Source organism: Xenopus laevis, chromosome 3S (genome assembly GCF_017654675.1).
Source record: "Xenopus laevis strain J_2021 chromosome 3S, Xenopus_laevis_v10.1, whole genome shotgun sequence".
Lineage (NCBI taxonomy): Eukaryota > Metazoa > Chordata > Amphibia > Anura > Pipidae > Xenopus > Xenopus laevis.
In genome coordinates this window covers 59,327,918-59,354,877 of record NC_054376.1, presented here as the reverse complement: position 1 = coordinate 59,354,877, position 26,960 = coordinate 59,327,918, and the positions used below count along the sequence as shown (strand labels likewise).

Genomic DNA, 26,960 nt, shown 5'->3' with positions numbered 1-26,960 from the left:
AGTATGCTTTAACTACAACTTGTTACTGAATTAGGGCATGGTATATTACGTTTATGTTGTGGTTTTATAAGGACTGGTTGTACAGAGTGCTTTGTAGCACTGGCAAGGCATTTATACTACTTCTAAATGTCAATAAATATGAAACTTAGAACATGAAAACTCTAATTTGTACATTTAGAAGGATTTACCAAATCGCGTCACTAACACAATACAGACTTTGTAGAGTTTTGCTGGGTACTTACAACGAGAACTTTAGTAGACATTCTCCCCCTAGCACCGACCTTCCCCGAGACCTCAAATAATCCACTAGGCTTCCCTAAAGATGAAGATCAAAAATTGGCACAGTATATATGGCAAAAGAAATACAGGCACCAGCAAGTCTTTTCTCCTGGTTTATTGCTTTATCTTTAAACTGTTACTCGGACTTAATCAGGATGGGAACTTGGAAATTTGCTCTGTTAAATGAGCACAGTACATTTTAGAATAAATAAGACAGCTGAAATCATCATTATCATCAGATATGTAGTTTAGCAGGCATATTATATATATATCGGTAATCCATTATCCAAAAACCCATTATTCAAAAAGCTCCGAACTGCAGGAAGGCCATATCCCATAGACTCCATTGTAATTGAATAATTCAAAATTATTTACTTTTTCTCTTTTTTGATCCAATTAAGATATAATTAATCCTTACTGGAAGCAGAACTATTTTGTTTAATTAATGTTTAAATTATTTTTTTAGTAGACTTATCCATAACATAACTTAACATATCCAAATTACATAAGGGTCCCTTATCCGGAAATAAGTCATAACTGTATTTTTATTTTAAAAAAAACAACTGTGCCTACCAGATGTTGATGTTGCTTTGCTTGGAAAAGAATAGAGAAAAGTCACATAACTTTTCTTAAAGGGATACTGTCATGGGAAAAAAAAAATTTCAAAATGAATCAGTTAATAGTGCTGCTCCAGCAAAATTCTGCACTGGAATCCATTTCTCAAAAGAACAAACAGATTTTTTTATATTCAATTTTGAAATCTGACATGGGGCTAGACATTTTGTCAATTTCCCAGCTGCCCCTGGTCATGTGACTTGTGCCTGCACTTTAGGAGAGAAATGCTTTCTGGCAGGCTGCTGTTTTTCCTTCTCAATGTACAGTAACTGAATGTGTCTCAGTGGGACATGGGTTTTTTACTATTGAGTGTTGTTCTTATATCTACCAGGCAGCTGTTATCTTGTGTTAGGGAGCTGCTATCTTGTTATCTTCCCGTTGTTCTTTTGTTTGGCTGCTGGGGGGGGGGGGGAGGGAGGGGGTGATATCACTCCAACTTGCAGTACAGCAGTAAAGAGTGATTGAAGTTTATCAGAGCACAAGTCACATGACTGGGAGCAGCTGGGAAATTGACAATATGTCTAGCCCCATGTCAGATTTCAACATTGAATATAAAAAAATCTGTTTGCTCTTTTGAGAAATTAATTTCAGTGCTGAATTCTGATTCATTTTGAAAAAAAATTTTTTTCCCATGACAGTATCCCTTTAAGTTTTTTCTAAGAAGAGCAACAGCAGAAGAGTTTCCTCTAAGAATTGAGGGTAGAGAGAAGAAAGTCGTTACCTTTGCCATGAATTCTGTCACGATAAACAAATCACTTTTATCTTCAACAATCACTCCCAGCAACCGTACCAGATTTTTATGTTGTAATTGCCTAAAGACAAACAGTTTATTTTATTCTACATACTACATTACATCAAACTGTGAATGTGCTTGAAATAAATTAGAGTTTTTTGCTTAATGAAAGAAAAGGCAATTTTAAGCAGCTTTCCAATATGCATTCTAAGACGAAATTTTCAATGTTTCTTTTCTTTGTTTATACACATATAAGAAGATTTAAGAAGAGTTAGGTCTCCAACAGTTCTGGCTTCTGCTACATGGTTTCATAAATCACAGTCAGGAAAACAGAGAATATAAACATTTTCTTTCACTGTGCAAAAACACTGTTTGGGTAGAGGGCCCCTTTAAAGGAGAACTAAAGCTTAACTAAAGAAGTAGGCTAGAAATGTTGTATATTATGTTCTGGGCTTCTGTAACAGCCCAAGGCAACCATAACCCTTTAGCAGTAAAGATGCCCCATCTTCTTTTCTGCTGATTCACTGCACATGCTCTGTGCTGCTGTCAGTTACTGAGCTTAGGGACTGTCTCACAATATACAGTACACATAGAATATAAATGTCACAATATAAGGCTAATTAGTAATTAATACAGCTAATTACTACATGGAAGCACAGAAACCAGTGCAATTGTACTGGTCAGAAATTAATAATCAGGCCTGTAGCATTAGCTTATATTACAGACAAACCTCATTTTCTGCTTGATAATTTGTGATGACCCCTAAACTTAGCTTCTCAACAGCTGCTCAGAGCCCACTGAGCAATATGGTGACCCCCTGTGACAAGTTTGATATCCTGGATCATTGCTGCTTTTAAAAAGCTGACTTTTCCTTAATGACACTGAAAAATGAAGCCTCAAATTCCGCTCCAGAATCATTCATAAGTTGTGACATTTCCCCTCAACTCACGTCATCACCAAAGCTTCCGCTATAAATGCTTGTGCCGTGGCATCGTTCTTGATACATTTAACAGCTACTTTCACTCCTTGAAGTTCTCCAAGCATGACATCTGCAATTATAGTATAAAATATATTTATCTCAGCACATAATAATAGTATCTTACTTTAAGTATTTGTAGTTATTTTGTAAATATTGGGAATTAATAATGATGAATGAACAACTACAAGCTATTATATCAAGCCAACTCTTTTTATGACATGTGTCTAAGAAACCCAACATACTTTTCCCCCTTAGGTGAGGCTATTATCCAGAGAGTCTGGACCATTGATATAAGCATATATACTATATTACCTCCAAATTCTCCCTTGCCAATGGTGTGCTGCAGTTTAAGATCTCTCATCTTGAGGGCCCAGCCACCTGAATGATACAAAAGTTGCAAGAGTGGGACACAAATACCTGAAGTTATGAGGTGGAATACAGAACATGAAAATGAAGGAAACCAAATTGGGCCAATATGTAAGTGAAAATCTAGTTTTCTGTGATGCTACACTATTTGTGTGGAAAGGTTTAGTATACCAACGATTACATTAAATCTCATGTAGAGTATTAGGGTATGCTATTCGGTAAAACAGTGGTAGTAGAGAAATATTTCCTAAGGCCAGTTGAAATGACTATGGTATATTATACATACTGTATATGCTTGTACACACATGGTACATGATTTAAGGAGAGCAATAAGGCGAGTGATTATTTCTGCAACAATAGTAGGTATAAGGTATATGAAGTGTAGGGTTGCACCAAATCCATAATTTTTGGATTTAGCCAAATACCAAATCCTCCAGCAAAGTTTTCCAAATTTGGAACAGAATCTGAATTATAATTTGACTATTCAAATCTGACAGTTCAGAGGGAACTTTGCATCTGGTGCTTTGGGCCAACTCCAAGTTTTCTCTGATACAATGTTCTTCCAACAAACTCAGCTAAAAAGATCCTTGCTTGACATACTGTCAATTGATTCCAAGTGGAAAAACAAAAGCATTTAAGAAAGAGAAAGCCGTGCTCTTACTGCATTAATAATACTTACTCCGGGAAAATTCATCCTGGGCGGCTACTGTTCCCTCCATCAACTTGGGCTTTATCAGGTTTGTGCACAGACCATCTGCATCATTGGTATAGTGCTGGAAAAGGAAATAGAGTTGTTCAAATGTGTGGGAATAAAGGACATGTATGTAGCACAAAAAAACAACACAGTACATACAGTTCTCTCCTTCAACCACTAGAGGACCATGCACAACCACACAATTTTAATCAAGAAAACTACAAGGATTTAATCTTTTCTGAATGAAAAGTTATGGCATGGTGATGACTGTTTAAGAGGAAACTGCTAACAGATGGCTTTGGCATTACTAGCATACCACAAATTGAAAAGCTGGTTATTCAGACTATTTAAAAGCTTCCTATGTGTTCTATTCTATTACTTTACAATATTTCTTTATCATAAATTTCTTGGCAATACATCTTGTTAGAGACAACTTTATATTTGAGTCTGAATATAAAATCAGCATCAGTTCTGGTTAATTATGGTTATTTAACTGCAGCAGTAATTCTCTGTATTTCTGCCAGCAGCACAAACCTCAAAGTATCATTGCAGCAAAATGCAGAACATATTAGATTAGCGCTGCTCTGTCATCTCAGTCTATCTCAGTTCCTGGCACAGGAAGCGGGGCGAGGGGTTAGTCATGATCAGGAAGAAATGAATGCTGCATGGCTTAGATCAGCAGCTGCACCGTGCACAAATGCTTATGACATGGTATAAACATTGCATAGTGGCAACACTTACTTGCTTAATGTGAGCATCTTGTGGTATACATGACCAAACTATAACATTAATGCTTAACCAAGTTCCATGAGAAGTCAACAAAGAACAGTGGCAAAAAGAGCAGCATAGAGATGCAACTTACCTTTAAGTTCTGTCAAATGGGTGGTTCACCTTTAAGTTAACTTTTAGTACGTTATAGAATGACCTATTCTAAGCAACATTTCAGTTGGTCTTCATTATTTTACGTTTTATTTTTTAATTATTTGCCTCTTACCTCTGACAGTTTCTAGCTTTCTAATGGGGGGGGCACCGACCACATCTAAAAAACAGATGCAACTAATTTATTGCTATTTATTACTCATCTTTCTATTCAGGCTTATATATTCATAGTCTAGTCTATTATTCAAATCAATGTATGGTTGCTAGGGCAATTTGGACCTTACCAACCAGATTGTTGAAACCTGAAACTGGAAAACTACTGATACAAAAGCTAAATAATTCAAAAACTACAAATGATAAAAAGTGAAAACTAATTGCAAATTGCCTAAGCATACCACCCCCATATTGCCATACTAAAAGTTAACTCAAAGGTGAACAAACCCTTTAATGTATTCCTGTATATGATAACGATACCAGAGACCGCATGAGATGTGAATAAAAATCTTGTAGTATAAAGATTGTAAAACCACATTGAAATAGCTGCATTAAATGCTACACCAGGCTACCAAAATCACCAGTATATTGTTTTAACATTATATTTGATGACAAGGATATTGCAGCCAATTTGGGAGGAGAAGGGCAAGGAAGACGATATGTGTCTTTTTGACATTAGTTTGTCTCCTGGTTAACTGTTAAAGCCTTGTCATTCAATTTACTATTAAAGGGCATGTAAAGGCAAAAAAATAAAATCCCATTTTTACTTTCTTTAATGAAAAAGATACTTTAATTAAAAAATATACTTCAATTAAAAAATGCCTACCGTTTTTATAAGAAACCTGACTGTATGCAGTGAAATTCTCCCTTTATTTACTGCTGTGGATAGGAATTGTCAGACGGTCCCTAACTGCTGTGCAGAGAAACAGTCATACTTATGAACAGCAGGGGGAGCCCCCACCTTACTTCCAAGCCATGCAGAACTCAAGCAGCTTTGTTTTTTCCCTGTAGAGCAGTCAGCGACTGTATAGAGATTTGTATTGGATTTGATTTTTGCCTTTACGTCCCCTTTACTGTTTCCAACTCCAGCTGCAGGGACAAAGATCATGGGAGCCAGATTTAAACAGATAAACTGGGATTCTATTTGGAGGATTATTTTGCTGCAGCCACTGGTTCTGCAGAGTTGGAGAAAGTTTGTATTAAACAATACAAAACTATAAAATCCACATTAGATTACATGACAACACAGGACCCACTGCAGTCTGTATATTCTGATTATTAATCAGTCTTGCTGTATCGGCTTCTGGCAGATATTATTTGACTTGTGCTGTTTTGATAATTTAGGACGATACCTAAGCAGCCCAGACCACACTGAGCATGTGCACAGTCTTGGTCTTGCAGAGATGTTTAACAAAGTTACAAGATGGTGAACCCCTGTGGCTAACTTTGAATGCATAAATCATTTGTTTGATTAGGCTTGTGGTGCAGTAAGATCATGTTTATGTTTAGTATACGATATACAGCATTTCTAGCCTTATTCTATTTTATACTTAACTTCCCCCTTTAAGGTGTCAATATACTTTCAAGGTGTCGCCTCCCTTAAATGTGCTATCAAAAGTGATCTGGCAGGGCCTGGGGCCTTTCATTCTCATTTCAAGGCTGGGCCTGCACACCGAATGGCTTGATATGCTTTTTTCAATGTTATAAAATCCTATGCACTGTTTGCACAATAAGGATTTTCTTACAGAATTTTACCGTTTCCTTCTTGTTTTTCTCTAAAGCTAGACACAAAATAGCCTTGTATAAATCCAATCTGCAAAGTGCTTTCTTCAAAAAACTGAAACACCTTATTCATTTTATTACTCCCTTCCCTTTAGACTTTATGCCTATGCATAGGGCCTTCCTCACCTTTTTGTACCTGTATTGATTGTGATGTTTGTTACTCCATATATTCTATATATGTAATTCATGTGATGTAGTTGTATAATCACATTTACTTTACAGTGCTACGCATTATGTTGGAGCTATATAAATACATGTTAATAATAATAATACAGCAAACTCTGAATTGCCAGCTATTCCCACACTCCTTTCTTATACTGTGGAACTACCCAGTGGTTTTGGTTAAAGTAAAGGCTGAAAATTAGAGCTGTGGGATGTCTGAGGATGTGAAAATTAATCAACCATGGGGTCAGTGGAGCACATTTAGTAAAAGGCGAATTCTGTTTTTTTGGCCAAAATTTGCTAAAATGAAAATTCGCAGCGAGCAAACCATGTGCAGACAGACTAGATTAGGAAAAAAGGGACAATCGCTGACTTTTTTTTTTTTTTATAAAAACAACTTCTGTATATATCATAAATCATATGGGTGACCTGCAGGAGGTTTTCTGAAACAATTACCTGCCAGATAAAATGGCACTTCTTTGCAGACAAGACCCCTCCAAAAGGTTGTAATAAAAGTGTCTGTTTGGGAAGATAAGTATGGCAATTCATACTATGCATAGCTGAGTCGACTATGGTCATTTCATTGATTTCAGCAGGATGTAGGCACCCGTGTAATTTAAAATTATTTATAAAACATTTTAAACCCCTCCCTGATGTTATATTATAATAATAATAATAATAATAATATTATGTTGCATGTTAAAAAATCAAAACTCAATATTTTTTTTTTTCCTTTTTTGGCAGGTTACAGGTCTAAACCGGGAACATGAAGTGTTTTATTCTAAAACATCAGAAATCCTGGAGACCCACATCAGCATATGGCTTCATCCTAACCAGATTCTTGTTCAACACCTTTCCCTTTGAGGATGGCCCTGGTTTCATACCTCCACCAGTTGCATGAGATTTTCAAAGTATTCTTCTTCATCAATGCTCAGCTTGCCAGAAGAATAGATAATGCGGTAATGCTCCACTTTCCCTTCACAGCTCACACATAGAGTATAATCACCAGGATAGTTTGTACTCTCTCGCACAAGGAATAAGCCTGTCTCGGGAGGATATAAGAGACGTTCAGCTTGCTCTCGGGTTATCTTGCCATGAAACCACCTGTATATCAGAGTGAAAGAATAAGCTAATAGAAGAAGATAGAAAATTGACTGACAAGCATTTTGCATTCAAATTAAAACCATTAAATGTATACAACTGGTTTAAATTATGTTCTTTGGCACTTGTTGATTATGAAATATATTAGACTTAAGCACAAAGTACATTTGTTTTCAGTCACTTATAGGCTAGCAATATTAATGGAGTTGTTCAGTTCCAAACACTTTTCAGTTCAGTTAATTTCAGATAGTACACCAGAAAGAACAATTTTTTCAACAGTTTTCAATATTTTATTTCTTTTTGATAATTTTTTTGAAAAATTAAGCTTAAATTATAATATGGTATGTGTGTGGTATAATTCAGTATAATGCTCCTCTCTCTGGTGATTCAGTCTGGCAGTTCAGCAAACATCCCTTAGATGCTGAATTGTTTCAATCGCTATATATATATATAAAAAAAAACTTTGTATATTATAGAGTGTATATTATAGAGTGGCCAGTTCAAAGCAACTTTTCAACTGGTCTTCATTATTCATTTGTGTTGTGAATGATTTGCCTTCTTTCCAGCTTTCAAATAAGGGTCACTGAACCCACCTAAAAAAGCTCTGTAAGGCTACAAATGTATAGTTATTGGTACCTTTCTATTCAGGCCCTCTCCTCATTCAGTCTCTTATTAAAATCAACGCATAACTGCTAAGGTAATTTGCACCCAAGCAACCAGATTGCTGAAACTGCAAACTGGAGAGCTAATGAATAAAAAGCAAAAAATTATAAAAACAGGTGCAAATTGTATCAGAATATTACTCTCCACAAAAACTCAAAGATGAAGAACCAATGGTTGCCACAGCATAGTTGCAGCCCTTGTGAACAGGGCCAAAATCACAGCAGCATTTAATGATGTTCAGCAGAGCCCTGTGGCATCATCACAAGATAAAAAGTACAGCTCTTATCTGCTACTAATCACATTTTTATAGTAAATATCTGATGTTGACTGTATTGTTTTCATGACAGACTCACAGAATGACTTAGTAAAGAAAATGTTAACCTCTCTTAGAAATACAGCGAATTAATAGCAAATGAAGGCTTAGACATTTCGAACTTGTTGCTTTCTTGTTGATTATACTCACGGCATAAGGCTGAGTTTGGTTCCAGATTTCACTCCTTCTCTCTTCTGGACATAGTTTGCAGGAATGAATCCAACACTCCCAACTTTGTTCCTTGCCTTGTACCAATTGGAATCCTTAATAAATAAAATAGAGAGGCATAAAAGTTTCTGTCCCCATGAAGTTAATCCAACAAAACAAAATTCAAGGTTAAAACCATTGCAAAATTTTAAAGGAGAAATAAACCTCCATGTAATAAAAGCCCTCATTAACTTCCTGCCATGGCCCCCCTCACCACGCTGTGCCTTAGCTAGCTCTTACCCTAACAAGGTGTAATAAACATCCTCATATTCATCCAGAGTGCCGCCTGAATTGATTATTTGGACCTACATTACAGTTGAGCTTACAGAGCTGATTGGAGGGATATGGTGTGGTGGAGTGAGTCTTGAGTGGTCACACTTCTATTGACTGTCTTAAACTGCCTAAATAACCAGGCACCATCTTCTGGGTGTTCGTGTTCTTTCGAGTCTGAATGCTGATGGGAGCATGCGCAGTTAAAGCTGATTCCATGGTTAGCACAACTGCGCCCGCGGGCTTCGTGGCAGCGAAGAGTCCCAAAAGAACATAAAAGTCCAGAAGATGGTGCCTGGGAACTCTGCTGCTCTGCAGTTTAAGGTCAGAGTTTTTTTCAGGGGCTTCTTTTTAACGAAGGTACCGTGTGGAGAGGGAGGCGATGGCAGGAAGTTAATGAGGGCTTTTATTACAAGGGGGGTTTAGTTCTCCTTTAAGGCCTCACGTGTAGCCCTGCTTATAAAATCTGCACATTATATTTTAAGCTGGTAACTGTGCAATACCTTTTACTATAAGAAAGACTGTGTAAACAGTGTGCTGCCAAAGCTTTTACTGAATAAAACGTGTATTCAGTATAAAATAAACATGGAAACGTGAATTACTTGCATGCAGGGCAAGTAGCAAGAAATTGGCTTCCTGGTGGATTTGCTAGAAAGCGGCCATGCGCCTTCAGCTGGCCATACATTAGAAGCTCCGCTAGTTTGGCTAATGTCACAACTTACACAACTGTGCAATACCGGTTTGCTACAGTGGGTGCTATGGTGAAAGATGTGCTGTAGAAAGGCTTTGAGGGGAGTGCAGCAGTTTAGGCCTTAACACATCACCAAGTAAAAGCCTAAAGCCCCAGAGTGAATGCTGCTTGCTAAGCTATGAACTTCCTGGCACGTGGCAAATCAACTCAGTCACTAATACTTGCGTGCTTTACTTCACTGGGTAAAAGGTCCCAATTTGAGACAATTCAGTCATCCTATTTCAAATGAATAGAGACACAGAAGATGACAACATGAGCTTGGACCATTTAGTGCAGCAGTAACTACATCCTTTGCACGATTACAGTTTCCAGTATGCCTTACTCCCTAAGCTAGCACTTGCATATATGGTGTTGTGGCCATACAATATTCTTCATCCTGCCTACTGGGCTACAGATTCATCTGTACTATGGAAAGTATGATCAAAACTTCTGTAGCAGTGCTATGAATTACTGAGAAATAACAGACCACATCATTCTAGATTTAAACTGAAATAAGCTATGGTTCATGAGGCATCACTCCCCCCCCCCCCCCCCCGCATGGGCGCTACCCACTGTAGACTACTACACATGCATGTCATGTTAAGGCAGTAACCAATGTGTATCTAGTTGATATTAAACTGTCATAGTCCTTTCTGGTTCCTAACCTTATTTTTACAGTTCCAAATACTTTTGCACAAAATAACACATCAAAACGTGTCAATATCTTTTCAGATATATTCATTAAATAAAGTTAAAAAAAAGTTTTTTTGCATAGTGAATGAAAATTTAATTCTTAGCCACTTTCCAACATACTTTAGACATTTTTGTGGTTACTCGTAAATCTGCTTGCAATTTGATAGCGGTGTTTGTTTATACCTTTCTGCTCTCTACATTCTTTCCTTGTTCCGACTTGAAACAAGATAGCAGACATTAGTTAAATCATTTACTCAGCTGACCTCTGTTACATGGTCTCAGGAGTCAGAAACAGCAATGTAGAAAATATAAACAGCCAACTGTATACTGAATTCATTAAAGCCACTAAAAAGTTTAATGTATATTGGAAATCTGCTTAGAATGATGCTCTGTGATGCATAAGATCATCTTGGATTATGGTATGATCACAAAACATACCTCATGCTAATTCTGATTAGAATTAAAAAAAAAAACAGTGACTGTGTGATATGGTCTGTGATTTGTCAAACAGCAGAACAAAATTGTCCAAATGGAGGCCCATGGGCAAGATGAGCCCCTTCAGCATTTCCATGGACCTAGACATTCTGTATTAAGTCAACATATTATTGAATCTAATTCTGACACCACTAACACAGAAACATAAAACAGTTCTCCCTTTGTTACCTTTGTCACAGCCACGATGGTCAGCACTTCACCTTTACTAAAATGAAGGTCCTGCTCACCCTTTCCCTGGAAGTCATAGTTAGCAATGCATTCTGTGCCAGCCTGCCAAGGGGACTTTGAAAAAGGAGGAAGAAAAAGAAAAATGAAAGTCTCATCACAACAAGCATGAACTTTAAAAATGTTAACCATTTAACAAGCGTCTAAGAAGATGGGCTAATACAGAGAGGAGATGTGAGAATACATGAAATAAATTGATAGATAAAGAAGACAAAGAAATGGCCTGGGGCAAAATACTACACATGCGACATAACCCTAAGGATGTGACTGGGTAAAGTTCGGATGTTATCAGTACAACCTACCTGCACCACCGACATGTTGGGGCTATATATGCTGAGAAGTCTCACAGAGAGAAATATCCACACAGTATCATCAGACCTAAAATAAATAAATAAAATAAACCAGTCAGCAACTTTCACTTAATGTGACATACTCTAGCACAAAGTAACTCACGGTATTGGATTTTGCTTGAATAAAATATTTCCGAAACTTTTACAGTGTGAAGTGATCTTTCCCAGCTTGTTTTGCATTAGTAAGTTAGGAAAGCAGGATGGGAAAGATCAATTTACACTGTCAAAGCTTTAGACATATCTTTTTTAAGCAAATGTTGCGCCACTAGCAGAGACATATCCCATCACCATGAAAGGATGTCCTCCTCCCTGTACTAAAGTTTGAATGCGTCGGCCTCCTTTCTTTGATAAAAATCAACTTTTATCATTTAGAACAACCAAGCATTGTAATATACAAGTAATTTATTTTTCTTCACTCAACATTAAAGAACCATGTTTCACAGAAGTTCAAAGAATTGGGCTTGTTCTCAGCACAAAAAAAATATGGTTTTGTTATTGCTTGAATAAAACTAGGACATTTAAGCTACTGCATGTTTGTTCCTTGCGAGGCAAGTATTCAAACAATAGACAAAAATGATGTTTGGCACAAGTCCTATTCACTAAATGCATGTTAAACAAATGAGAAAATGTCCCCTTTAAAGCAGCCATACTCATGTCAGAGTTTGTGCTACAATACGATTTGGCCACACATGCTATTCCAAGCGCCGCTTATTTTGTCCTTGTCCTGTCTGGATCAGAATGCACTCACATGTAACATTGCAACTGAATGTTCAATTAAGACATATAATAAAATCTAATTGTACCACTGCTGGTCTAAACTCCTTCCCACTGATCCACATATTTAGCAATGGCTGGGAAGGCTAAAACTGGCATTCACTTAGTTACTGAATTGGCTACCATTACATCTTCCTTCCATTTGCAGATTGCATTTGCACTTATTACCTTACGTGTGCTTTTAGTGAGATAAGAGGGCTGGGTGCTTCAGCAAGTCATGCAGAGAGGAAGGACACAGGGAATAATGGGGAGAAAAGTTGTGGGGCAGAGCAGAAACGTGCTCCGGAGAGAGAAAGCAGAGAGCTATGTAAACATATATGTAGACAGGGGCGTAACTATAGAGAAAGCAGACCCAGCGGCTGCAGGGGGCCCTGGAGGTATAGGGTTCCTAAGAAGCCCTAATTCATATACAGATTCAATAAATATTTGTAAAACAAGTCAACCGCTAAACATTTTGGGGGCCTGAAAAATAATTTGGTGTGGGGCCCCGTAATATCTAGTTAAGCCACTGTATGGAGCTGGCTGGTTCCAATGTGCAAAAGAAGCAGTGGTCAAATAGACTGATGGGCAGCCTTAGAAAGGGTGTGATAATGAGTGAAAGAAGTCAAGGACAAACTGATGACAGTCATCAGGCAATGGCAGTCACAGAAAAAGAAGGTCTGCATGTTTTTTTTGGAAAAAGATATTGACCAAAAGGCAGCAACAGAAAAATTAGTATTTTTACCAGATGTAGAACAGGAAGTATTTTGTGTGTGAAAATGAAAAGTTCAGTGACATATGCAAATGAATCAGTGGGGAGAGTTCCTTCTTATTCCTAGGAAGGGGGATTTCTTAGTAGTAGACAGAGATGAAGGAATGTAAGGTCAGGGGACTAAACAGGATCTCCATACTTCTCATATTTTCTGGTTAAGGAAAAAAACGAGGAGTTTTTGAAAGCCAATAAATGCAATGTGGCTTCATATTTCACCCACCTGACACTGTATTTTAGAAGTATTTTTTGCTGTTTCTGGGGGCTTTTAAATTATTGTAATCATTAACTATGGCATTTCCCAGCTGTGTGTGGTTATTTAGAAGAGCAGTGAGCCTCCCAAGAGGGCTGTGTGAGCTACGCAGGGCACAAAATCCAGGAGCTCAGCTGCACAGAGAACAAGGCTGGCTGGACATTTTAGGGGCAAAGAGAAATATTTAAGTCCCAGCTGTTGGCTGCTATTTTAGATAATGATTTTAATTTGGAGAGGACAGAAATAGCAGTGACGGGAGAAGTGAGAGTAGGAAATAAGCATGCAATTGACTGAACAGCATATCCATGAGATGGGAGCAAGAAAGGATGGAGGGAAAGGCATATCACAGAGAGAGCAAAGCAACAGCTTGAGCAGCAGATATGGGTTAATAGGAAAAGTAATGAGCCAACCCTTTGACTTTGGTTATAAACATATTATGAACATGGTGCATACTTCAGCTGATTAATAAGGTAACGCATCTTAAAGGAAAATAATGATTGAATTATGCACCAAAGGGTCCTGGTCCTCCCCAAAAACAGCAGCCAGGCTCCCAACAATGGCTCTGCTCCTCCCGTGCCAGACCATTTAAAGCACATTTGGGTTTGTAGTCACCATATTTGACCACCTCACATCCAGTCCATTGCTCCTTAGCACTGATGGACAAACAGAATGATGCACACTGTAAGCCAATCAGGTATTAGCTTCCAGTGCACATGTGCACCTGTCATTGCAACACAAGAGAACCAGGGACCAGAACTGAAGAGGTCAAATATAACAGCCGTCTATCTCAGGAGACCTATAAAGGGGACCATGGTTTGCTCCTGGGTCAATGGCTGCTATGGTTGGGGGGTGGCTTTGCTGGGGACCTATAATTAGCTATGGGAAAGCATAGCAGTACTAGATGAAAAAAGCCAGCACACTAGATCTTTCAAGACATGGCTTATTGATAATATACACAGAAGCCCAATATGTCTTGAATATTATATCATAATTAAAGACAATAATAGAGTTTGTCATAGTTGATGTAGCTTGCTGTCAACATTTATTTGCATTAGTCTCATTACAAATATAACACATAGGAAGAAAACAACACAGGCTGGCGGATGTTTCTTCTTCCAGTGAGTAAATGGAAACGTGGAGCAACTCATTTCCTCAGCTTCATTAGAACTACTTCTAAAACCTAATGTTTAGGGACTCTTGATTTAGCATCATATCTTTAACAGCCTTTCATTTCTCCTACACACAAACATACAAGTCAAATATCATAGCACAGTAGGGTGCACAATGATCCATCTAGTGAAACATTTTGCACTATACCGCAGCACAATGTCTGATTCACTAGATAAGCCAAAATCATATCAAATACTTTATCCCTAAGAAGCCGCACACATCTATATAAACCAACATCAGAAGTTGTAAATGTGACTATACATTGTGTTGTGTGGAACCAAGCTTAGCAAACTGGAGAAGGATCACACAAAGAACAATTTTCAGGTGAATTTAAAGGTATGCTCTCATGCCATCATTTCCCTTATGAAATATTTCATTATGCCAGGATAAATTTTGGTTGTATTTCTACTGCACCTCTGTGGTTTCTTATCCAACCCTCTCATATAATACTTCCTTTTAAGCCAGTTGCACAGAGGAATATTCTTTGCCTGTGCAGAAATGCAGGAGGAGAAAAGGCTGATCTGCTGAGTTTGATAAGTCAGGAGATTGGCCTTTTTGCCATCAATGTTTCTATGAGAAAACACCTAGCATGCTGCTGCCCATAGAGGAGCAGATGTCAGACTGATTTTTGGGGCTTCTTCATCGTTGGTGGGATAGTGGAAAAAAAAGGTAACTTAAAAGGATACGGTCATAGGAAAAATATTTTTTTTCAAAACACATCAGTTAATAGTGCTGCTCCAGCAAAATTCTGCATTAAAATTAGTTTCTCAAAAGAACAAACAGATTTTTTTTATATTTAATTTTGAATCTGACACGGGGCTAGACATATTGTTAGTTTCCCAGCTACGCCCAGTCATGTGACTTGTGCTCTGCTAAACTTCAGTCACTCTTTACTGCTGCACTGCAAGTTGGAGTGATATCTGTCAGGGAGCCGGGATGCTCCCACCAGGGAGGTTGTCAGGATCAAGGAGGAAGCCCACAAGGGAGTCAAGGTTGCGGTGTCCAAAAAGGGGTAAACCAGAAGAATAACCAAAGTCCAGGCAAGGGTTCAAGGGCAGGCAGAATATCAGCAAAGTCCAAAAGTCCAGGCAAGAGGTCAGCAACAAACAGGAACAAGATAAGTCTTCAAAATAGCAGACAGGAAACCCAGGAAACACACAGGAACGAATCCTATACTTGGGCGCCATTCTGGCGTCTTGGTATGGCTTTTATATTTGAATTTGGCGCCATAGTGACGTCATCGGCGTCCTTGCGCTGACGTCATCGCGCTGGCGCCGCTACCCACGTGACGGCCATGGGCGCCGCCATTTTGGGAGCGACGCCGGCAGGGGAGGACGCGCCGCCCGGAGCTCCTGGACCTGCTCCGGGCAGCGATCGTGACAATATCACCCCCTCCCTTCGCCCCCCCCCTCACCAGCATCCTAACAACAGAACAATGGGAAGGTAACCAGATAGCAGCTGACTGGTAGATCTAAGAATTATTTGCAGTTTTAACATGTAATTTAGAAATAAAAACTAAACCATAAAAATCACGTCAGAATCCCTTTAAAAGGGCATGGCTGGTAGAAATAACGGTTCCAATTCTACCTGCAGGATGCATTTTCTAAACATCATGTATAATGTGAAAAGTGGATTCCTACTACCGTATATGCCCATAATTTACTTGTTAGTGTTGGATATGACTTTAGCAAAAGGCTGCCCTTGATATCAAGAGAAATGACCATGTGTTGCAGCCATTATAATACATGTGCATATATAATCCCTATACAAATAGAAAGGTACAGCACCAATAACTGCAAAAGTACTAACCAAGCACAACTGACCACTTTAGTTCGCATGAAATGTTGAAATCGTCAAGCATGAAATAAATGTCTGTATATTTAAACGTATTTGTTACAATTGATTGCAACGTGTGACACCTTTGATTCTTAGAAGCAAACGATCCACCAAAACATCAAAAACTTTTGTATTCCACTGAAATATACAATTGTATTCTCCATTACACCTATACCCACACATCACATGAAACGAAGGCTAGCACCAAAGAGGCAGATTCACTGGCTAGGTCAATGACTAACGGATATACAAGAGGAGCAGCAAAAAAAACAATGTAATATAAAACTTAAACTACTATAAAATGCAACTCTAAAAAAACACACACATGAATATGCCACTCTGTCATAAACTCAACGTTTATTTTTTTTTTGAATGATAACTTCTAGTAGATAACAAGTTCCTTGTTTAAATTCCAGGGTTTGTACATACCTGTGGGTAAGGGGTTATTAAATAGTGCAGGACATGCAGGACAGCAAATAGTAACGCATGGGTTGTTAAAATAGGGGGGGGAAGTTAAAGGTTGCCCAAAGAATGAATTCTAAGCGGTTTTCCCATATAAATTTTCAATGACCAGTAAAATCTGGGGATAGAATTAGATCTTAAAAAGCCATTTAAATGTAATTAATTAACATTACTTGACGTTTAGGCCATAATAAAGGTAATGTAATTTCTAAGTGTTAAAAGGGCAAGACTACACGGCTGATTTTGCAGCGATCCGATGCGCTGCGTAAAAGCGCAGGCGTCACGTCGGATGCAACGGAAATAAGGTAAGTAATTCAATTGTCCCATCGTGTCGCATTGTTGATGCGACACGACTGTCGGATGCAGACGCTGCACGCTGCGTCTGCATCTGACAGTCGTGTTGCGTTGCATCAACGATGCGACACTGCCATTACTTACCTTGTCGCATCCGACGTGACGCCTGCGATTTTGCGCAGCGCATCGGATCGCTGCGAAATCCTCTGCACTTAAAATGGTGGCTAATAATGGAAATAATCAGTTGCACAAATCATGGCTTGTTTTCATTAAAGTAATAGAGGCAAGCTATTTTGAAGCACCGCTTTATTTAAGAGCAATGACACACGGTGCTACTCATCACCTGTGATATGTTGTAACTGCAAAGCATCTGAAAATACCCTTCATAGACAGTACTGAGAATGATCTCTTCTAAAACACTCAAATTTTGTAATCGCTCAAAAATACCTCTGTATGCATTTTTGAGCAATTCTGCAATTGAGACAATTCTCATTATTGTCTATGGAAGGGTATTATCTGGCATTTTGTAGCTACAACAAATCTCGGGCAAAAAGTAGCACTGCGTGTCATTACCCTTAAAAGGGTTTCTTTTCTTGTAGCTGACACAATATCTGTTTACTTAAATCAGACACTAGCTTATCTAAGGGGCTCCAGCTGTCCAGATCTCCACCCCATAACAACTGCACTAAGTATCTCTATGACATAGACAAACAGCAGCAACTGAGAGACACCTGACAACCACCGCCCTTTCTCAGACACAGAAAAACCTTAATTATACTATAAATGGAAACCGACAAATAGTTTCTTGGTTCCGGCTTCACGGATTGGCGATTTTAAAAGAACAAGGTGTACCTTTAAGAGCCTTGAGGAAAAGGAATGAGTCTGGTCTAACTGCATTTTCTCTGCTCTAGGAAATAAATAGTTTCACCACTCACAGCCTTCTTTTACCATTCTATGCATGAGAGGACAAGAAATAAGGGTGTTGGGATGTAAAGGTCCAGAGCCTGTTGTATTCTACGAACCTTAGCTTTTACTCACTCTTTCTTTCAAGTTCTTGACTTGTTACATTGGAAATTTTCTTACAAGGAAATCCTTCTGATCTTATCACTGACACCTACAAACAGTTTATTATCTAGGTGAATTACATGTTTGGGATAATATTTGAAAATTTTGTTCTTAAGCAATAGCCATACAAAACAGGACACTTAACACATAGAATATGCTAAAGAACATAGGCTAATACCACGTGTGGGCTGATCTTGGTCTGTGTAAATAAGCTTGCCAAAAATCAGCTCCTACGCCAGCAGCTGCTTTCCTATTTGCCTGCACCCGGAACGATTGCACCCGCCTGGGTGCAGAAACACTCGCGGATTTCTGTGAATAAATGTGAGAGTTGGCATTTCTTCACTATAAACTGTGCCCTTGGGGGATACAATTGTTCCAGGTGCAGATGTAGAGGAAAGCAGTTGATACTAAGCCAGCTTTTTTTTATGCAGCCTCAACCTCAATGTCAAATTAAGCTGCAATTTAATAGTAGGCAAAATGTAATATGCATAAACCGTACTGATTTAGAAGCCCGACTGCAAATACATATTGGTGTCCATGCTTGGACTCATTCTGTTGGGGTGTATTCAACATCTTGTTGTCTGTTTCTAGGTCTGTTGATAAATTGATACTCAGTAGAAGCTCCCGATAATTTTGAGCTTCTGGCTAAATCAGCTGCAGTCAGATGCATGTTTGGCTATTAGAGCACAAGGATGTAATTAGATGCTTAAAGGAAAAATATACCTCACCTTTTGATTTGAGCTCATTCAGTTGGGCTTATGTAAGTGCATAAACTTCCCAAACTCCCTCCCCCTAAAAAATATAATTTTTAAAATGTATGTATGTCTATTTATAAAAGTTTCAGTGGTTTTAACATTATTTGTAAATGTAATGTGTGTCCCTTTCTATAAAACTGGAAACAAAATACTGGATTTGGAATGTTACAAATCCAGCACAGGCAACAGGGTCATTTATATATGTCTTTTCTGGCTCCTCTTGGGTTAGTGTCACACGATTTGTTGGTTTCCACCCAATCTTGACAAATGCATGGACATGCATGGTATCTATCAGTCAGTGTAGGCATGCAGATGCTGTCAGTGCATTTGGAAAAACAGTACAGCAGATTCAAATCAATTAAAGAACACTGGATTTAGCCTTTAATTTATATTGCATACAGGTTTTATAAGCAATGCCACATGCACATGACCAAATGTCGACCTTGAAATCATAAATCCTCAATGAAATGTTTGCCAAGAATGCAGTGGCAGGTTAATAAGGAAGTAGCTGTGAGCTTTATACTAGAATAATCACCTGACAGGGAAAGTTAGAGAGCTATCTAGCACAAGCTGCAAAAACATATTTCAGATGCAGCTACCAGCACTTGAACTATTGCAGCACTTCAGGAGATCCCACGTCGTATTTTAACTAGAATCCTTATATTAAACAAAAAAAAAGGCACTACACTAACCTTCCTTTTCACTACCCACAGATTTTTTATAAACCTTATAGAAAAATTATAAAAAGGAACATGGTCTGGCAGATTAGGGGGTGTTGTCTAGCATGCCTGGGGCATAACCAGCTCTTTTGCCAATTTAATAATCCTTTAATCAGATATCAGAGGGGCATGGCCCAACATAGTAAACGTGGCACATTGGCTGTACATATAGATATCATGAAACAATATTAGCATAGCTCTTCAGCTGCACTGAACACAATTCACAATTGTGACATACAATTTTAAGATTTGTAGATGTAAAGATTCAAATGGATCATGAACATTGGTCTTAAAAGAACGAGGCCCAATTAGATCTTCTTTGGGGTGAAAATCTGCTTCCCTATCCCTCATCTGTTGGGGCAGTTTGTGCTTTGTAAGCCCAACAGCTCCAACGTTTGGAGACATTTCACTTTACTTGAAACAGACTGACATCTGTGATAAAAAATACTGTTCCGCAGCATTTAATTTCATTGCTTTACAAGCTGATAATACGAAAGAAATATCCCCAGTTGCCACACTTCACAAAGACCTGGGAATCCGAATTACAGCTAAGTCTGTCAAAGGATGACTGGGAGAAAATCTTCAGACTCTTAGCGAAATGTTCTATAAATAACAGATTTCAGGAAAATTCCTATAAAATTTTATCGTATTGGTATAGAACGCCTACTAAATTATTCCAAATGCATCTGATACCAGATAACCTATGCTGGAGGTGTCATAAGGAGGTTGGGAATATTTCTCATATCTGGTTTTTCTGCGAGAAGTTGAAACCGTTTTGGGACAGCATACAACAGGTGTGTCGGGAGGTTCTGGGCTATCAGGTCGATCTCTCACCTCACTTGCTCCTTTTGCTTCATACTGAGCTCCCAGAACATACTTTCAAACATAGTCTGCTAAACCAATTACTACTAGCGGCAAAAATACTGATCCCTAGACACTGGAGAGAGGTCATTCCCCCGACCTTAGAGGAATGGATTGCGAATGTAAGGGATATTTACATTATGGAAGAATTGACATCATTTCTCACGATGAGAAAGGATAACTTTACATCGACCTGGCAGCCCTGGATCTCCTACTTACAGGCACATGGCAAACTGTGAAACCACAGTAATATGCTAGAACGGTAGCCTTCAGGCTCTATCCCCAATCCCCCCCCCCCCTTCCTACCCTTCTCTTCCCTTTCTACTTGCTTTTGTCCTACGACATTGCTGGTACTAGTTCACTTTCAGAACTGTACTCCTGTTACCGTGCATGCTTACATATCTGAATGTTGACCAGATGTGATTTTTTTCATATATGTTCACTGTATGTTCACCTTTTCTTCATGAATAAAAATTTTCTTGAAATACAAAAAAAAGAAACAGACTGACATTTGGACAGGAAATGCCAATGGCTAGAACCCAATTCTACTGGAGAACAACTATAAGCATGAAGCATTAGTTGCAAATCCAACAATGGAATAATTTGTTTCAAGTTTGTTTCACTGTGGTAAATTACATAGGCAAATACAAGTGCATTCATTCTTTTTACTTGAGCAATGTCAGCTATACAGCATTGCATAGCCTGCAGCTTGGACTTGTAAAGTCCATAAATGGATTGTTCGCCTTCAAACACTTTTTTTCAGTTCAGTTGGTTTCAGATTGTTTACCATAAACAAAGACTTTTTAAATGGCTTTCTATTTGTTTCTCTAATATTGAAGTGTAACTTTAAATTTTTCACCTTCTAAAGCAGCTCTGACAGAGGGGTCGCCTACTCTTTTGCAGAGAAGATCATAGGTGTCTCTCTTCCTTCCATCATGGACATTTACACCACTCGCTTCATCCGTAAAGCCACCAGCATTGTGACTGATCCAACACACCCCTCACACTCACTGTTCACACTCCTGCCATCTGGAAAAAGGTACGGAAGCATTAGGGCCCTCACTACCAGACTGTGTAACAGTTTCTTCTCCCAAGCCATAAGGCTCCTGAATACTCAGGGACCGGACAAATCTCTCTCACACACACACTCCATCTGACCTTACTATATACCACAACGTTACACAGCCACTGTACGCCATTGTATAAATAAATAGCCATTCGATACAATTGTTCTCTATGAGCACAGAATCTTTGAGCCGTTACAATTGTTACAATAGTTGCTAATATTCCACAAATACTGCTTAGAGATGTATCAACATATTGTATCAACTAAATGTAGCAAATTGTAACAGTTCTGCTCCTGGATCACTGAGCTGCCAGACTGAAATACTAGACAGACGAACATTAAAATTTAAACGGCTTCCAAACCAAAATTTGATAAAGAGGCCCACATAACACAGAAACCCCTAATATACCCATCAGTTACCATTTTCTTCAAAAAGTATGAATAAATGCCATTTTCTATGCTGAAATCCAGCTGCATAACAGTTCTTCTCTTTTTGCCTCATTTGAAATCCCGGCAGGGAAGGAGGGACTAAACATTGTTGTACAGATTGTAACAACTACTTCACAGCTTACAGACAGCATGCAGGAACTACATACCCCACAATGCATTGCACTATGATGTTCCTTTCCTTATTGAAATCACATGTGCAGGGAATTGTGGGGTTTGGAGGATACAGGCTGAGGACAGATGGCTGTTGATTCAAAGTAACAGTAGTCAGTCAGCTCAGAAAAGTAGTCAGACAGATCAGCAGGAGAGCAGGGGGCAAGGCTTAGGAAACTGTCAGAAACCATGAAAAACCATGAAAAGTCTGTATATTTTTTAAATTGATGTATATTGCAATGTTGGTTTATTTTTCAAAAAGCTTAAGTTGCGTTTTTGTGGAGTTCCCCTTTAAAATTTGGGAAAATGGTAAAAAATAAAAGATGGAAAGCAATTGGTGAACAATCTTGACATTGTCTATGACATTGTCAACAATCTAGCACCATTTTGTTGGCACATTTGATGAAGATACTGTTTAAAATTTTTTTAAAAAAAAAGCATCTCTATAACAGACAATGAGGAACTCAAAACAAACTTATTTTATGCATCAGCACAAGAATTCTATTTTTTCTCATATTAGTAGTACACTTCTAATCTATTTAATGAACCACGTACTTGAACCGCACAGAGTCAGCGGAAAAAGTGTGGGACTGCCAGCAACACTCCAAATATGTTTTAAAGAAAGCAGCCATAAAGTACAGTATAACTTACAGTGTGACAATTGTATAAAACCATATTAAATAGATGAAGGTTTTATATGCCTGTGTGTTCCCCCAATTTTTTAAAGTAAAATAGCAAAAACAAAATGTACTTGAAATCTGAAGAATGTTGAGTGACTTTTGCTTGCATGGGCATGTGTAATGAAATGCTTCCCTTCTCTCACAAAACAGCAGTTCTGTCATGCTTCAGGCCTATGACCCACACTCTTTTTGGACGTGCAGTCATGCAGAAATCATGTTTAAAAAAAAAAAAGAAAAAAATCCCCAGTTCTGTCATTTTTGTGCAAATGCCATTAATATAAATACAGGGACATTCATCAGACTGTTCCAGCAGAATATTCTAACCCCAGTAATTTGGAGCATAACTGAAACCCATTGTATACATAACTGCAGGATCATTTCTGAAGCAGTATTTCAAATAGGGCATCAAACTGCATAAGCACGGATTGAAAGATTACATTTCTTAAAGGCAAAATAAGGGACAGCAATATTCCATTTATGGGCCAATAAGTGGTTTTGTTAGGTTTATGAGATGGTTAGAGGTTTATGAGTAGAATGTTAACAATACCAAAAAATGTTTCTTTTAAAAAAAATTTTAATAAAGGTGCCTCATACCTTTAAAACAGCAGAGCTGGTGGGGATAGCAAAATGATTAAGGCAAAATTAACTGCCCCACTGGTAGGGAGTCTTACTTATTATTTCATTTTAATCACATTGTTTTTGTAATTGTGTGAACATTATGTCAAAATTGCCTCCATGGACACTAAAATTTGGATGTTTGGACTGATTTGGAAATTATGATGTTTGGACTGATTTTAACTAATGATGGGATTACACTTTTGGATGCTTCCCAAGCCTCTCTTTGGATCCTTACACTTCACTAAGGACTGATTGGATAAAGGAGGACTCTTGGATAGGGAGGCGGAGATTTTGTAGATCTATAGGTGTGTACATTATTTTGTATCCTGATGAATGGAGGGTTGCGGCCCAGTCATGTTTGGCGACACCAAGATCTGTTGTACACACTGCATGCACAGCAGTCACAAAGTGGATTTTTTTATGATATATGCATTCTAGCACAAAGCGGATACCATACTGCCTAATAGGCCTATATCCACAGAAAGAGAGATCAGAACTGAGCACAATAAAGAATTGAGGAATACCTATTGTTCGCATTAGGCACTAATTTCTAGTCTATACACACATTAGAACACATGGGATCAGTGTTATATGATGGAACACACAGTACTGAACTACCAGGCATAGGTTTATGGCAGCTTAGTGTGTCTGAAATTGCAGATCTCCTAGATCTGTTGATACTATTTTGAGGCATATTAGATTACAGTTACCATCTAATAAAATATTCTGCCAGTTTTTACCTTCTTAGCTTAGTGCTGAAAATATAACACGGACCATAGTTAAAGGGATCCTGTCATCGGAAAACGTGTTTTTTTTCAAAACGCATCAGTTAATAGTGCTACTCCAGCAGAATTCTGAACTGAAATCCATTTCTCAAAAGAGCAAACAGATTTTTGTATATTCAATTTTGAAATCTGACATGGGGCTAGACATTTTGTCAATTTCCCAGCTGCCCCATGTCATGTGACTTGTGCCTGCACTTTAGGAGAGAAATGCTTTCTGGCAGGCTGCTGTTTTTCCTTCTCAATGTAACTGAATGTGTCTCAGTGGGACATGGGTTTTTACTATTAAGTGTTGTTCTTAGATCTACCAGGCAGCTGCTATCTGGTTACCTTCCCATTGTTCTTTTGTTTGGCTGCTGGGGGGGGGGGGGAAGGGAGGGTGATATCACTCCAACTTGCAGTACAGCAGTAAAGAGTGATTGAAGTTTATCAGATTACAAGTCACATGACTTGGGGCAGCTGGGAAATTGACGATATGTCTAGTCCCATGTCAGATTTCAAAATTGAATATAAAAAAATCTGTTTGCCCTTTTGAGAAATGGATTCCAGTGCAGAATTCTGCTGGAGCAGCACTATTAACTGACGAGTTTTGAAAAAAAAAAATAAAAAAAAAAAATAAAAAAAGGTTTTCCCATGACAGTATCCCTTTAATGTATGTGCTCCCTGGCTGAGATAGCAGAAAACAGCGGTACATTGTGACAGCTCAATGACTGCAAAGTCAGTTTGTCTGTTCTGTACCCTCTATTAGAAAAGTGACAGACAATCACTACACCAGCAGTGTGCTTAAAAAGTGGACAAATATCTCTTTCACAGACAACTACGCTGTATACATTTTAAAAGGCAGCAGGAAGACAATGACTTAAAATTCTTTGCTTGATAGGCTGCAGAGAATATGGCACGTAAAGCATTGAAATCTTTATGTGGCAGTGCTTGCTATTTTGTCTTAGGAAGGAGGGGAAGTGAGATAAGAAGAAATAGCAATGCTGGTATAGGAGTGGTGGGTGAGGATTCAGACAAACCTCCCCACTGTGCAGGCTGAGTAGTACAAAGGGAAGTGGAGCTGCAAGGTGGCGATCCCCAAATGCAAAAGATCTTCAAAAAGAGGAACTGTTGCTTTGACAATGTTACGGTTATTTGCATACAACCAAAAATATCCATTTCATTAAAGTAAAACGACACGAATGACAATTGAAATAAGACAGGGTTCCTGTACCATGAATGGCTACCACAGGTGTCTGCACTTTTTCACACCTCTGATACAAACCTGCTATAAAATGAAACAAATTTACTAAAACCATCTTTGCACAGCAACAAGTTTAACATAGCCCACAACACCAAAAAAAATGTTCTTGCACATTTTACAAAGGACTCGGTAAGCTCCAAAAGCAGGCAGCACTTGCATATACATTTCTGTCATCTGGCATAGAGTGCAATAGTTAGAGTGAAAATGTAACCCTTTTGCTTTCAAGTGCACAGAGTTAATAGGTGTGTTCTTCCCAAACTGAAATTGCATGGAGGGCTGAATAGAGCAGGTAAAAATCACAACTTTCAAATAGGGGCTGCATACACAGCAGAAAAGAAATTCTATAGAATATAAAGGGGTTCATCAAAATGACCTTAGCCTTGGGTTCAAATCTCTTTAACTACATTTATATTTAAGTGACTGTGTTCAGCAAACAGTTATGTGCTAGCTAGCAGCTGCCACTAGAAGCTCCCCCATCTTCTTCTAGCCATGCTGCAGGTACCTCCTATGTTTGACATCAGATGATGCTGTCTGCTGCATAGCTACATAGTCATCCTCTAGTGTCAGAGGCACATTTATCAAAGGTCGAAGTTCAAATTCATGTGAGTTTTTAAAAACGCACCTAAACTCCCATAAATACGAAGTTCAACCAATCGAAATTTATTAATAAAATCACATTTTTTAAACTTGGATGAATATAATCGAAATGAAAACTCGAATTGAATTTGATTCGAGTTGAAACTTCAATGTCAGGAAGGCTGCAAATGCAAACAACTCCAAATTAATCCCTGGACCTCTCCCATTGACTTAAACAGCAATTTGGCAGGTTTTAGGTGGCGAATAGTCAAATTTGAGTTCTTAAAGAGCCAGAGTATGATAAATCTCAAAAATCTAATTTAAATTTTTTTTAAAAAAAAAACTTGCATCAAATATAAATAACTCCCTAGTCAAATTTGACAGTTTTGACCATAAAAAACGTTGAAAATTAGAATTTGGAATTTTCAATTCAACCCTAAGGGGCACATTTACGAAGGGTTGAATTTCGAAGTGATAAAAACTTCGAAATTTTTTGGTGTTACTGTTCCTTTATTGTAGCCACTTCAAAAAGTACAGCTTTCACTTGGACCTTTTCTAGGTTTGTGCTAAGGAGCTACAGCACTAGCACTGCCCCTTCGTCCCTACTGCTTCACAGTTTCCTATCCCTGCACTTTTTTTAACTGTTATTTGCCCACTCTCCCTGGCCTCCCTGTTGTCAGTGACCTTGACTACACTCCTGTTGCTCTAACCTTGGCCATGCTCTAGCATTACTGTATCATGCCTTATGTCTTATAAAGCTTCTGGCTCCAATATTGTTTTTTATAAAATGGTTGCGGTTTACTGTTACCTATACTGAAACTTGCCTGGTCATTGGCAGGTGGCAGTGCCTGTCAAATTCCCTGTCTCCAATATGAATCTATGAGAAACACAATGTATGAAGCACAGGTAACAGTGAAAGGTGGATATA

At 38.3% G+C, this 26,960-nt stretch overlaps 1 protein-coding gene across 2 annotated transcripts in view; it reads right to left on the bottom strand.

The window, feature by feature from the left end:
• csk.S (C-terminal Src kinase S homeolog) overlaps nucleotides 1–26,960 on the bottom strand; it is a 48,505-nt gene that overhangs the window by 7,828 nt on the left and 13,717 nt on the right. For both annotated transcript variants that reach the window (XM_018255562.2, XM_018255561.2), the window contains 9 exons: nucleotides 11,483–11,558; nucleotides 11,124–11,237; nucleotides 8,711–8,823; nucleotides 7,368–7,587; nucleotides 3,652–3,745; nucleotides 2,919–2,984; nucleotides 2,577–2,676; nucleotides 1,616–1,706; nucleotides 243–316 (listed from right to left, as the gene is read on the bottom strand). In XM_018255562.2, the coding sequence (XP_018111051.1) occupies nucleotides 243–316; nucleotides 1,616–1,706; nucleotides 2,577–2,676; nucleotides 2,919–2,984; nucleotides 3,652–3,745; nucleotides 7,368–7,587; nucleotides 8,711–8,823; nucleotides 11,124–11,237; nucleotides 11,483–11,497 (887 nt within the window). In that variant the 5' untranslated portion in view covers nucleotides 11,498–11,558. The remainder of the gene's footprint in view (nucleotides 1–242; nucleotides 317–1,615; nucleotides 1,707–2,576; nucleotides 2,677–2,918; nucleotides 2,985–3,651; nucleotides 3,746–7,367; nucleotides 7,588–8,710; nucleotides 8,824–11,123; nucleotides 11,238–11,482; nucleotides 11,559–26,960) is intronic.